General features: G+C 43.8%; 1 protein-coding gene and 1 non-coding gene across 4 annotated transcripts in view; both read left to right on the top strand.

Moving 5' to 3' along the window:
* The window catches only part of KLHL6 (kelch like family member 6), a 60,538-nt gene extending 47,685 nt beyond the window's left edge, over positions 1–12,853 (top strand). For 2 of the 3 annotated variants that reach the window (XM_030329314.1, XM_030329315.1), the window contains exons 5-7: positions 3,563–3,765; positions 5,329–5,542; positions 7,138–8,026. In XM_030329314.1, the coding sequence (XP_030185174.1) occupies positions 3,563–3,765; positions 5,329–5,542; positions 7,138–7,439 (719 nt within the window). In that variant the 3' untranslated portion in view covers positions 7,440–8,026. Of the gene's footprint in view, positions 1–3,562; positions 3,766–5,328; positions 5,543–7,137; positions 8,027–12,687 lie in introns of those variants that run through there. The other variant, XR_003971712.1, reaches the window with a different exon arrangement.
* Positions 4,280–4,383, top strand: LOC115524380. The gene has a single exon (XR_003972082.1). It is a non-coding gene; the product is annotated as a small nucleolar RNA U13 (small nucleolar RNA).
* Positions 12,854–14,084: the final 1,231 nt, after the last annotated feature.

Here is a 14,084-nt window from a genome sequence, read left to right as displayed (position 1 = left end):
CATACCTGCTCATAACAACCTCAGCCTGGACATGAGGCATCAGTCTTCTCGCATGCTATTAGCAAGAACTAGCCACGTACCCCCACCCGTGCAGTCTCAGCCCCCATGCGGTGGGCTAGGAAATGTAGTTGAGCTGTGTGTACAGGAGGAAAAGACAGATTTGGGAACCATAGTCAGTCTTTGTCACATACACTACACATGTTGTTCTACAACTTGTCCTTCGCCTCACTTAAACTTGTTGTTGTCTATTTAAAAGTGACACTGGGGGCGCCTGGATCGCTCAGTCGGTTGAGCATCTGACTCTTGATTTGGGCTCAAGTCATGATCCCAGGCTCATGAGATTCAGCCCCTTGACAGGCTCCTTGCTGAGCATGGAGCCTGCTTACGATTCTCTCTCCCTCCTGCTCTTCTCCCCAGCTCTCACGTGCATGCTCTTTCTCTCTCTAAAATAATAATAATAATAATAATAATAATAATAATAATAATAATAAATGACATGAGCAATACATGAAGTCATGCTTGTTATACACAGTTAAATCACAGAGATTTGTGCTTCAATTAACAGTCTCTTTTGGGCATCATCACGTGTTGACATAAGGGATCTGTCATGTGGATTAAGTGATGTAATATGTATTACATGAAGCACAGCACAATCCCAAGCACATAGGAGGGCTCAGCAGTGCTATTCATCATTATTGCTAGTGTTCTTTCCACCAGCTTCAGGGCAGTCTACTGATTGAATGAAATACAGTTTTTCCAGCTTTTATTTTCCCACTGGAAAAAAATGCTGCAATAGGCATTTTATTTTTTTTTTATTTTTTTTTTTTTAATTTTTTTTTTTTTCAACGTTTATTTATTTTTGGGACAGAGAGAGACAGAGCATGAACGGGGGAGGGGCAGAGAGAGAGGGAGACACAGAATCGGAAACAGGCTCCAGGCTCCGAGCCATCAGCCCAGAGCCTGACGCGGGGCTCGAACTCCCGGACCGCGAGATCGTGACCTGGCTGAAGTCGGACGCTTAACCGACTGCGCCACCCAGGCGCCCCTGCAATAGGCATTTTAATACACATGTATTTATGAACTTGTGCTGCTCTTTGGAGAGATTCCTGGAAGTGGTCATAAGATGTGTCCATTTAGAATTTTTGTAGATGTTACTAAACTGGTACCAGTTTGCAGTTCAACCAACGTTGAATGACATGGCCCATTTTCTTCATCCTTGCTGACATTTTTTTATTATCAATTACATTTTTTTTCATAGTCCAAAATGTTTATATTTACATTCTTGGATCATTAATGATGTTAGCATATTTTCATATATTTATTAGCTAACACTTTATTTTTGAAAATTATCTATTCCTACCCTTTGTTCTTTATTGGTTGTTCGTCTTTTTAGTAATTTTTTGCAGTTCTTATTCTATGTCCTTTGCTATTTGTATTGCAAATAGTTTCTCTCAGACTATGGTTATCTTTGAACTTCAATTTATATTTTATATAGTAACTTTCTTTCCTATGTGATTCTGCGTTTTGTGTCATGCTTAGAAAGCCCCTCCTCACCCCAAGATCATCAGCATCTCCCATATATTCTCCAGTTACTTTTATACCATTTACTTTTGAATTTTATTTTAACTATAATGTGAAAGAAGGCTCTAACTTCATTTTTCCCTAAGTAGTCAATTGTTCTAATACCATTTATTTAATGATCCTTATATCTTTCAGTCTGTTCTGTACTCTTGTTTTTCGTTGGTCAGTTTGTCTCATTTGATGCTAGTACCACACTGCTTTTATTATTGTAGCTTTTTAGTATATTTTAATATTTGCTGGGGAAATCCTCCTTGTTCATTCTTTTTTCAAAAGTTTCTCAGACATTTTTCCAAATTTACTCTTCCAAATGAAATTTAGAATGATCTCTTCAAGTTCCCTGAAAAGTCCTGAAGGCACTGAATGTATTGATGAACTTGGGGAGGGCTGACATCTTTACAGCCCTTGTCTGTCCTCTCGTCTATGCACATGTCACGCCTCCAACCTAATCAGGTCTTCTTTACATCTTGAGGTAAAACTCATAGAGTTTTTGTTTCCTTTTTAATACAGTATGCATACATTACTTTGAAAGTATATAGTTATTTTATAACTTTAGACGCTGTCGCATTGGGATCAATATCATGCACAGTGTTTTGAATAGAGACCTCTAAAATGCACACAACCTGAGTTAAAAATGGTTGAACTATGTGAACAGAAACTTCATGGAAGAAGAAGCTCAGGAAAAACCAAACCATGGTGTTATTTTTCTCCATCAGCTTGCAAAACAAAATAAGCCAAAAAACGCTCTTAATATATGCTGTGAGTGGGGTATAGGGAAAGGTCAACCAGGACAGCTCTGGAAGGCTCTTTGGCAACATCTATAAAAATTCAAGGTGTGCATGCCTTTCCCTTAGAAATCTCACTTCTGGGCTCTACCTTAGAGAAACATTTACCCAGGACACAGAGCATCATCAGTGATACACATTGCCCCACTAGTGCACATTTATAAGTCTGAAAAGTACATCTTTTTTTTTTTTTTTTAGATTTTATTTATTTATTTTTGAGAGAGAGAGAGAGCAGGGGAGGGGCAGAGAGAGAGGGAGAGAGAGAATCTCAAGCAGGCTCCATGCTCGCAGTGCAGATCCCAACGTGGGTCTCGAACCCACAAACCATGAAATTATGACTTGAGCTGAAATCCAGAGTTGGACGGTTAACCAACTGAGCCACCCAGGTGCCCCTGAAAAGTACATGCTTTGCTTTAAGTAGTTGGTGATACTCTATGCTGATGGGGAATAGAAACACAAAGCCGTTAAAATATTTTTATTAAAATCCCCCCAAAGATCTTGGTCTCTCTCCCTAACTGAATTATGTATTTTCAGAGAGTTGTCTTGAAAAAAATATTTACCATCTCATTCTCAAATTGTCTATTGTGAGTATCTAATTCTTTTATAATAAAATCTTTTAACAATAGGACAAACCCTACTTATGTTTTTTATATAGATCAGAGATTTGAACCAAGACAATTTTGTAAGATTTCTTGGTGATTTTCCCAGGTTTGTATTTGTCTAAATAAACAAGCAAACAGAACTTAAGGTACTTCCTAATTTGCCTGCCGGTCAAGGTTCTCCTATCCCCACTGCAGTGGTCCAACCTTACCTGTCCTGCTTTACTTCCTACCCCTTGGCTGCACAGACACTGAGTCCAGGTGCCTGCTGGCCCCCATCCACCCAGGCCACTTGGATGCCACTCCCCTGGAGACTTCTCTGGACCCAATTCACTCAGCCACCTCTTTCTGAACTCTCACAGCACAGACATGACACCTAGCACAGTCTGGTACACGATTCACCCCAGCCTCACCTGGCTTTCTCTATTCCCCTATGTTGGCTCGATTTCCCCATCCAGACCACACACACCTTCACAATTTCTTTTGTTTGGGAGCAGAGCTGACCTGGGGATATAGCATTTAAGGACTGTGGGAAATTATGGGGGAAGCTGTGTTTCTGATATATGTGGTGGCTTCTTAAATGCTCTGTATCTCTTCTAGGTGGCAAAGAGACACAGCATGATGTTTGGAAATATAATTCTTCAATCAACAAATGGATTCAAATTGAGTATTTGAACATAGGCCGCTGGAGGCATAAAATGGTGGTATTAGGTGGCAAGGTCTATGTGATTGGAGGTTTTGATGGCTTACAGAGGATCAACAATGTGGAGACCTATGATCCCTTCCATAACTGCTGGTCAGAGGTATAGCAGACTATTTCAATGAGTAATTTTGTATTATTACTTCAAAGCTTTAAAAAAGAAGTATGTGCCAATGTAGGTATATGGCTTTCTGATCTCTCTGCTCCCACTGAGAACATTTTTGGTGGCTCCAAGCTTCCCTCTTAATAGGAGCCATTGCTTCAGCATTGCTGATCAGGTCAGAGAAACAACTTCCTTCCAGACGGGGAAGCTCTGCGTGGGCACCTGTCTATCCTGGCAAGAAGCCCAGATGTAGAGGGGAGGCTTGGTTCTAACCTCAGTCTGCATGTCTGAGCTCAGAGTCTGTCTCCTCAGATGCCATCTGCCCTTGTTGTCTCCCCAGTGGGCATACAGAGATCCCTTTCCTACACTGTTTACTGATTCAGAGTCATTTGGTAGTGTTTAGAAGTTAGCCCTTGTAATTATGCTAGGTGAATAAACTCCGGAGATCTGCTGTACAACATTGTGCTTACAGATAACAGCACTGCATTTTATGCTTAAAAAGTTGTTAAGAGATATCCTTTTGTAGTTCATAAGTGTGATGATTGGGTCTTCAAACCATTGTGTGACATGTGCCGCCCTCAAACCTTGTTACAACCTTGGCACATTACCTGTCTGATATGGAAAAAAAATTTGTTAAGAGAGTAGATCTCATGTTAAATGTCATAATAATAATAATAATAAGAGTAAAACAGTTTCACTTCCTGTATTTCCAGGTTATTCTTAATTACAAATTTTCTTTCTCCTTATGAGACTATATGTCAGAGTATGTTCCACTTTGGGGAGTGTAAAACATGGCCATCAGAGGCACAAGCAAAGGTAGCTACATCATCATGGCATCTAACCAAGCAAGACCTGTCAACCTGAAAACTGCTATAGAGCCCTTCATATTTTATAGCAGTGTGCCCTACATCTTCTCAACTTGTCAAGTGCCATGACAGCTGCTCCATGACCCAAGAGGGCCATGTCAAAAGGCAAGAAGCTCTTGGAAGTCCCCTTGAGTGCCCTGGGGTTCACAGGGTAGAAGCACAGGTCTGGCTAAATACCAAAATCTTCATGCTGCCCCAGAGTGGGAGTCTGCTTACCTATGGCCCCCTGAAACCCTTATATCAGCTTTTCTTCCTAGATAAAAGCAATAAGGGCAATGGCACATAGTAGGCACTCAGTAAATATTTTTTGAATGAAGGAACACATGAATGAATAGAAATATGCATGTTTGAGAAAGTATTTTCCTCCAAATAGTGGCTGGTTTCATCTGTATAAGCACTTATTCCTATGTACACCTTCCCTCCCCTGATAGCTGGACTCTGGGAGAAACAGGCTGGAAACATCCAACACTGAACCCGTTCTAGCCTGTCCAGAGCCTGCAGAGAGGGTGGGAAATGAGTGCTTTGACCTCATGTCTCAAGGGGAGTCAAGCCCACAGGCCTTGTGACTTCAGGCAAAGGATGCCCAGGCTTATGTTCTCGAGCTCCTGGCCTGTGTCCTGTGAACCACTGCAGCAGTCTGGGGGCAGTCTGTAGCTGTGTGACTGACAGCTTCTCCTGATGCCCTGTGCCTCCACAGGCAGCACCCCTTCTTGTCCACGTCAGTTCCTTCGCAGCTACCAGCCATAAGAAGAAACTCTATGTGATTGGGGGCGGGCCCAATGGGAAACTGGCCACAGACAAGACTCAGTGTTATGACCCTTCAACCAATAAATGGAATTTAAAGTCGTCCATGCCGGTGGAGGCTAAATGCATCAATGCTGTCAGTTTCCGGGACCGCATCTATGTTGTTGGTAAGTAAATGAATGGCATCTTATTTATCTGAGGTCCGCCACCCATGCAGCCATGGGGGTAGATCAGATAAGGCCCTCCTGGGAACTCACATGGATTCCTGGGTGATGTGGGTGAGGTGGAAAAGGAAGAGAAGGGATTGGTCCAGGCCTTGGTGGGAATTACCTTGTAGTACTGGACACAGAGACAGCCCACGTTTAGGGTACATACAAAATAGACTGACAGTGGGGCCCAGTGGAGGAGCCAGAAGTTGCCACAGGAACAAAGTGTGCTGCAAACATTAGCAAATGTATGAAAATTGAAGTGTGCACAGTACAGTAAGTGACCGATGAATGGTAGCTATCATTATTTCTTATTTTGTGTTCATGGGAATTTTACTCTTTCCACTTGCTCTGGGACTCTGAAAAGTTGCATTTAGCCACAAGGAAAGCCTGGCTAGCCATACCACAGTTGGCATGGAATTGTTAAGGACGACAGATCTCAATACCAACTACTCATTAGAATCACCTAGGGAGCTTTTTACAAAAATGTGCATAGCTAGGCCCTATTCCAGAGCAATTATATCAGAATGAGAGGGAGCACGTTGGTCTACAGTACAAGGTGTTTCTTTTTTTTTAATTTTTATTTAATGTTTTACTTATTTTTGAGAGAGAGAGAGAGAGAGAGAGACAGAGTATGAGCAGGGGAGGGGCAGAGAGAGAGAGAGAGGGAGACATAGAATCTGAAGCAGGCTCCAGGCTCTGAGCTGTCAACACAGAGCCCAACGCCGGGCTTGAACTTGTGAACCTCGCAATGGTGACCTGAGCTGAAGTTGGACATTTAACTGACTGAGCCACCCAGGCGCCCCAACAGTGCAAGGTGTTTCTAATGTGCAGGTGACTTTCATGTGCAGCCATGACTGAGAATTACTGATTAAGGAGATGCCAAAAATATGTAACTTCAGCAAACAAGAACTAATCAGAGCAGGCTTCCTGGAGGCAGAATACAGGAACAGATTAAGGAAAACCCCCTTCTCTCTCTTGCTTCAGGTTTCCTGTGTGTTTATGGTCAGCCTCATGACTTCAAAGCTCATCTTAAGATGGGTAACTTGGGCTGGCGTCCCAGGTCATGCTCAGTCTACAAAGAGACGCCACCACCTCCAGTCACTGCCATGTATCGATAGCTTCTGTGTACCAGGCTTTCTGCAGGTGCTTTATGAGCATGGTCCTTCTGACGTCTTACAACCACCACAGCCTCAGTGCTTATGGTTACAGTAAAAAAGTGGCAGAGCTGGGGTTGTGAGCTGAGCGCCCCAGCTGTACCAGGCGGTATTTCTTCTAGGGAGCAGTCTTAGGATACATTTTGGCACCACGTGAAGCCAGTCGTCCTTGAGACCCTGATTAGCGCCTGGCAGCAGAGTTTAAGGGGCTCTGTGAAGTGTTTCCAGCACAGACATACTGTCCCTAGAATCCATTAGAGCTTTCTGGAGAGCCGTGAAGCTCCTATTTCCATTGGCGAGATGGTAGATTTGACCTAGCAGAAGTGGGCTTTTTGTGGTTAAAGGGGAAGAAAACCAGAAAAACAGTGAGATGCCCACCGTGTTTCCCTTCCTCCTCAGGAGGGGCTATGAGAGCGCTGTACGCCTACAGCCCTCTGGAAGACAGCTGGTGCCTGGTGACCCAGCTCAGCCACGAGAGGGCCAGCTGCGGCATCGCGCCCTGCAACAACCGGCTCTACATCACTGGGGGGCGGGACGAGAAGAACGAGGTCATCGCCACGGTGCTGTGCTGGGACCCCGAGGCCCAGAAACTGACGGAGGAGTGTGTCCTGCCCCGGGGGGTGTCGCACCACGGCAGTGTCACCATCAGGAAATCTTACACCCACATCCGGAGGATCGTGCCCGGAGCCGTGTCGGTGTGACTGCGGGAGGGCGGAGCCACGGGGGCGCGGGGCGAGGTGCCAGGAGACCTCCCTCCTCACCTGTTGCCCGGGTTCGTCCCACTTGAGACAGCAGGCTGGGCTGGAGCTACAGGCCACACACCTGGGTTCCCCGCGGCTCCGCATGGGAGCTCCTTTTGGAAGTCACAGCTTTGGGACACCAGCCAGGAATGTTTGTGCGACCTACCTCAGGAGGGAAGAAGAGTAATATGTAACATTCAGGACAGACCTGTCCCCTGCCAGGTTCTGTGCCAAGCACTTTTGTGTATCAGTTTGTTTAACCACCATAATGACCTGGTCACCGGACATTATCACTTCTGTTTTACAGGTGAGGAAACTGAGTTTCAGAGAGGCGAAGTACTTTGTCCCTGGTCACCCAGATTATAAGTAGCTAAGCCAAGAGGCTAACTCCAGGTCTTTTCAATTTCAAGGTCAGTGACGGTTCTGTCATGCTGCCTATTTCTGCATAGGAAAACAACAAACTAAACTGGCTCATTTTTTGTTTCTGACAAGTTTGCTGAAGGATTCACTCAGCAAGGTGGGGAAATAAAGTTTTTTTTTTTTCTTTCTTTTTTTTCTTATATTTAAACCACATGGAATCCTTGGTGTTAGAGCCTGGGGCTCCTTGTCAAGAGGGTTTCAAGTGTTGTTCCATCTGACAGGACCGGAAGATGGGTCTGGGAAGACCTATATGCTTTGAAAGAGATAAAAAATAACTTCTCACCCATCAAAACCTCTCTCTTTTTTTTTTTTAATGATCACAGAGGTGCATTTTGGACTAGAACTCTTGTTGCCAGACACAATTGTACCTTCAGCAGAGTCCAGTGCCCCGGCCTCTCAACGTCCAACACTTGTATTGCAGTGTTACAAGGGGTTTCCCAGAGACTCAGAATGCTGTTTTTGTTGTTGTTTTTAATGTAAACATCCCTACACTGCTGGCCACTGCAAGAATGACTGACCCTTCTTGACAGTATACTTTCTGCTTTTTAGACTGTGACTCGAGTCCATGTCCCTGAGACCCCACCCTCCTGGAACCTTAGTTTTCAGGATCCTTTCAAGCCCTTCTGTTTGGTTTTTGGTTCAGTTTGGCACAATTTTGACTCAAGGAGTGGAGTCTGTCCTTCACTCTGATAGAGCTTTCCAATGAGCTCACTGGAAATTCATTCTAATCCCCAAGTTGGGGAAACAGATTAAGAGATCCTGTTTCATGTGCTGTACTTAAAGAGCAACAACAATGATAGCAACATAGTAACTGCATTACCCAATGCGTTTTATTTTCATCATATGATTTCAAATGTCTTTAATAGAGTTTTATTTCATGTCAGAGGCAGCACATTGTGCCTGTACTTCTGGAACAGTTTGGGCAGTAGCGGTTTTAGAGTTTATAGTGAGTTGAATTTTCATAGAAAAGTTATGGTTAGAAGAAGCTTAAAGTTCCAAGCTGATAAAAAAGGACTTGGAACATTACAAATGAGATTTCTGTGTATGCTTAGATCATTGAGGATAAATATAAACACATGTTGGTGTGTGAAAAGCTCTGTGCCTTAGAATCAGGTGTGACAGTTCAGCTCCCTGCTACAAAAAGTAGGAAGGGAAAATACAAACATATCTGGGGACATTTAGAACACATTACAGTACGTGATGTACTTACTCATGAGCACTAATAACCTTAACAAAGCTTTCAACTGAAACAAGTTAATCTAGTTCCATTTAGCACACATTCAAGGAGTTCTTTCTGTTTGTCAAGACTTTGGGACACAAACAGGTAAGATAACCACCCCTGAAACATTCAATAAACAGGTAAACAGGCCACTAGTCAACATTATAGTTTTTCTTTTCATCAAGTTAGAGAAAAATGATACATCTGCAAAGTTATGAGGTTACACCCACTTCTTTACTGCCCTTCCAGTGCTCTTCTTGGGAAGCTGTTCTCTTAGGTCAATGATGCGGCCATCGCTTACATACTTGACTTCCTTTGAGATAGTCTTCAGAAACCATTTATGAGTTATAGGAGCAATCATTTTCTGAAGATGATTTCAGGAAGAACTTCCAAAAAGTCTATCCAATGACAACATCAGTGGCATTTGCAGAGAGCTCCCCTCAGAAAGAGAGTGCTCCTTGTCATCGAGAACTTTTGTTAAGAACAGTTGACAAATTTTGTGCCCATCAGTGGATCAGCCTTACTCTGGGAAAGTGAGGATTCAAGACCTCTGTGTTTTAAATCTGCTTCTAACTGCAGGACCCAAGTTTCAGGACTAGTTCAGAAAATGTAAATGAAGTCAAGGAAAGGATTCTGTGTCATTTTTCATTAAATATTTATTTTTGAGACAGAAAGAGACAGCGTGAGTGGGGGAGGGACAGGTAGAGAGGGAGACCCAGACTCCAAAGCAGGCTCCAAGCTCTGAGCTGTCAGCACAGAGCCAGAGGCAGGGCTCAAACCCACAAACCGGGACATCGTGACCTGAGCCGAAGTCAGATGCTTAACAGACTGAGTCACCCAGGTGCCCCAGCTTCTATGTCATTTTAATGTCACTAGATATGCAGGTCAATTGTAAAATCTCAGATGCCTGGCCCTCAAGAGAGATCCTCAATAATGGCATGGGTTGGCAGACAGATACACCTGTTAAGACGACACAGAGTCCTGCACTTAAGGCTGCCAGTCAGTAGCTTTTAGGGAAATAAGAGTTCAAGTAATTCAGAGAAACTTTATAAGCGTGTCAGGATTTAAGCTTTTAGGCACTAGCCAAGGATGGAAGCTCTTAAAATCTAATTTCCATTTACAGATAAACAATCAATCGAAAAATCTAGTTTGTGTGATTGTCGTACCCATACCACCATCGGGGGATGAGGCAAATTGGCACCAGATGAGTAAGAGGCAAAGGGCCCTAGGACTGAGGAAGGGTATGTGGAACATCCTGGCATAACACACTGGATCTTGAAGCAGGTCATGTGAATGGACAGAGCATCCCCATCTGGGAGGAAAAGGATGAGGTGGGAGGAGGAAGACAAGGTCAGGTTTAAGGATACAGGTCTAGAAAATGATATCATGGTCCCTAGAGTTTGTGAGCACGACTGCATTCTAGAGAAGGGTAAGGGAAGAATAAGGAACAGAGGTTTCAGGGAGTGGCTTCCAGGAGAAGAAAGGCACAAATGAGAGCAGGACTGGCAGCCAGACCCACTTGTTGGGGGGGGGGGGGTGCCTCTGAGCTTCTTGGCAGGGTCTTCTATTTTACTGCACTTAAAGAGAATGAGGCCCAGAGGCTCTGATGGGATGGAAACTGTAGGAGAGGTTAAGGGACCCTAGTTCCCACAGCTGATCTGAAATGGGCAGGGAGCTGATCTCACCTGAACATCAACAGATACATGTTCTCTTCTTAGCCTTCCCCACATCTTGCAATCAATGACTTCAGGAAACACACACACACTCACACACTCACATTTTGCCCTTGAACTCAAACCATTTCTCAGGGAAATACAAATATCATTTGCTTATAGCTGTGAAAGTATAGCTTTGCTATTTATAAAAGCACTTGAGGTACTGTTGTTATTTATATATCCTACTTGATTTTGAAAAAGAAAAGTACTCATTAGAATTTTCAGAGTGGGCAAATACCACAGGAATTTCCTATATAAGGTCCTAACTTGGGGTTGAAAGTTCATTTTTTCCTTTAATATTTGATTTGAGTGTTGTATTGGATCTCATAATCTGAAGAGTCAATCTTCATGGAAATCCACAAATATCTCAAGTATGGCTATTGCTAAACCCGTTTTGGCAGGCTGAATATTCATATTTATGGGTAAAAATAGTCAACACTTAGTTGGCTAAGTCCTTCAAGCATTTTGGTTATATGAATCTGTATTTTTTTAAATGATCAAACTAAGGATATTGTTTATATGTAAGTATACAAATAAAATTTGTATTTATTCAATAATGTGTGTGGAATGCATAAGATTATGTTATATACAATCACTAGGTGAATTTTTTTTTTTTTGCTTGTTTTGGCTGATATGAGTTAGTGGTATCTGAATAGGAATTAATTTATGAGGTGGAAATTTAAAACATTTCAGTTGGTTCAAGAGGGTTTCAATAAAATCATAGGATAGAATTGATCAGAGGTGGTCTATGGAATGGCAAAAATTAGATAGCTTTTACCTCCTTAAAGTCTCGTTGCCTCTGAGCATGCTTTTTACCAACGCACTTGCAAACTATGACTCTTATTTTGCCTGCCTTATCCCTTCTTACAAAAGCCACCTTCTAGGCTTCTGATTTCTGACTCTTAACCCTGTCTTCACCAGTGTCACTGTGTTGTTTCTGAAGCCTTAACCAACCTGTGTGTCTCAAATCAGGGCACAGGGAACTTGGCATAAGAGACAGTGAGCTGTACTTTTCGGCCACTGGAGAATTTGTCATCAATTTAGTTTGTTTTGGATTACAGTACAAAGATCCTATGCCACTGAAATGGAGAATCTGAAGTTTTAAAGAAATGTGGGGTCACATGAATAGCTTTAGACCATTCCTCCTGGGCCTCCCGAGAAATAGAGGTTCTGGCTCATCTGCTCCAGGGACTCTGGGTGGAAAACCTTGGGAAGCATAGCCCCATCTCACCGGTGGGAAGTGTTCTAGAGTTAATCCTGGGCAATAGATCTGACAACCAGTGCACCAGCTGTGGGTCAAAATGGAGTTTTGACCTTACATTCACTGCTGATCCCTCCAGTTCCCCTGCTGCGTCTAAGTAAGTGGCAATCTGATGCCTGGGCATCCTGGCCAGGGCCTGGCATCTGCCCAACTCTCCTTGGCTCCTTTCCTGCTCTTGGTGTTCCCTGCTGGCGTGTGGCATCCTCTGGACCAGCCTCCTTTTCACTGGAGATGTGGCCTTCATATAGGATCTCCATTCTCCCCTGCCTTCTATGGGCTCATGTCTCATTGTCTGTCCCCTTGGTGCTGGGAACTGATTTGGGTTAGGTCCCACCCACTCCCAAGCTGCCCAGTATCAGCCTGCCTGATTACCAGTCACTCTGGTTTTCACTTCCATGTTTGTTTTGAACACCTAGGGATTTTCCTTTTCTTCTTGCATGCTTAGATGGCTCCTTTGTTTTGGTTCCTGCATGGCAGGCTACCTGGACACCCATGCCTGCCCCATCCAGTCATCCATCTGGGTCCCCAACGTGCTGTCTCCCTTGGGGTCTCCAAGCATAGAACCCTCATTACCCTTCTTGTGTTGTCCTCTAGCTATCCCAGCACCAAAGCATCTCTAAGGGTCTCCTGATTTCTGAAGTTTGGACAAAGAGCAAAAGAAGATATGAGACTTCCTGGCTACGTATTCTTTGAGACGGTTTGTGGGTAAGGAAACTTCCCTTTTCCCTTAGTAAAACTAACCCGGATCCTCCAAGTTTGTCAGTGGAGGGAGAAACTCCCCACGGAGACAGAGAGTTGGATCTCATAGTCCCAACTGTTGTCCCTATAAGGAAAGAGTCCTATACATGGCTCTGAATTTCCCAAAGGACATTGCAGACCAGGCTGGAACAGCTGAATAAGACTTTACTGATGACTGAGAGATGATATAGGGAAATAAGCACAACAAGGAGCAACGCTCTGGACAATGAGGATAAGATTCAGCTGTCCTTGAAAAGCAGTGTTATCCATAGGAGGTGTGTGTGTGTGTGTGTGTGTGTGTGTGTGTGTGTGTGTTTGTTCACGTGTGTGTGTACATGCTGTCAACAATAAAGCTGGACATAGTTATTTTTTTTTTTTAATTTTTTTTCAACGTTTATTTATTTTTTTGGGGACAGAGAGAGACAGAGCATGACGGGGGAGGGGCAGAGAGAGAGGGAGACACAGAATCAGAAACAGGCTCCAGGCTCTGAGCCATCAGCCCAGAGCCTGACGCGGGGCTCGAACTCACGGACCGCGAGATCATGACCTGGCTGAAGTCGGACGCTTAACCGACTGCGCCACCCAGGCGCCCCGAAAGCTGGACATAGTTAAAATGGAAAAAACATATTTTATCCAGTAACTACTGACAGTAGAGAAAAGAGCTGAGCCCCATTCTGATTTGTGCACAGCTGACTAGGTGCTTTAAAGGGAAAATTGAGAAGGGGAGGGGATGGGGAGCTGGTGGGCACCGAAGTAAAGGCCGGGATGTGAAAAATTACAAAACATCGGTCAGTAAATGTGATTATTCCAGCTGTCTGCTGGCTGGCAGTGTTGAACTTAGGGTTGTATCCTCCCACAGAGACTGGCAGCCAGGGGCCCTGTACTTCCAGATTGTTACATTCAAAGGATGACTTTCAGGTCTTGAGAAAGACATCCTGGGCCGTAAGAGATACATACATATATCTCTCAAAGGGACAGAGGAAGGGTTTACAATCCTAAGCCCTTTTTAGTAAATGCCCTAAGAAAGGGAGGTTAGGGGCCTATCATCAGGTATTGGTTAGAACAGATGGCAAATTCTTTTGACAGTCTTGACCTTTTCCAGACAGATACACAAAAGGAGGGCTGGTTCACCCCGGGGATGTGTTCTTAGGCAGCCATGCTAGTGTTGATCAAGTCTGTTAATGCAAGAGTTTGAATGGAGTGTTCACGCAAAGAATTTGTGCCATTTTCAGTGACCCAGGTATATTTGCTTC

The sequence above is a fragment of the Lynx canadensis genome, chromosome C2 (assembly GCF_007474595.2).
Source record: "Lynx canadensis isolate LIC74 chromosome C2, mLynCan4.pri.v2, whole genome shotgun sequence".
NCBI lineage: Eukaryota > Metazoa > Chordata > Mammalia > Carnivora > Felidae > Lynx > Lynx canadensis.
Note: the sequence above shows the minus strand (reverse complement) of the source record. Positions and strands in the feature narration are given on the sequence as shown.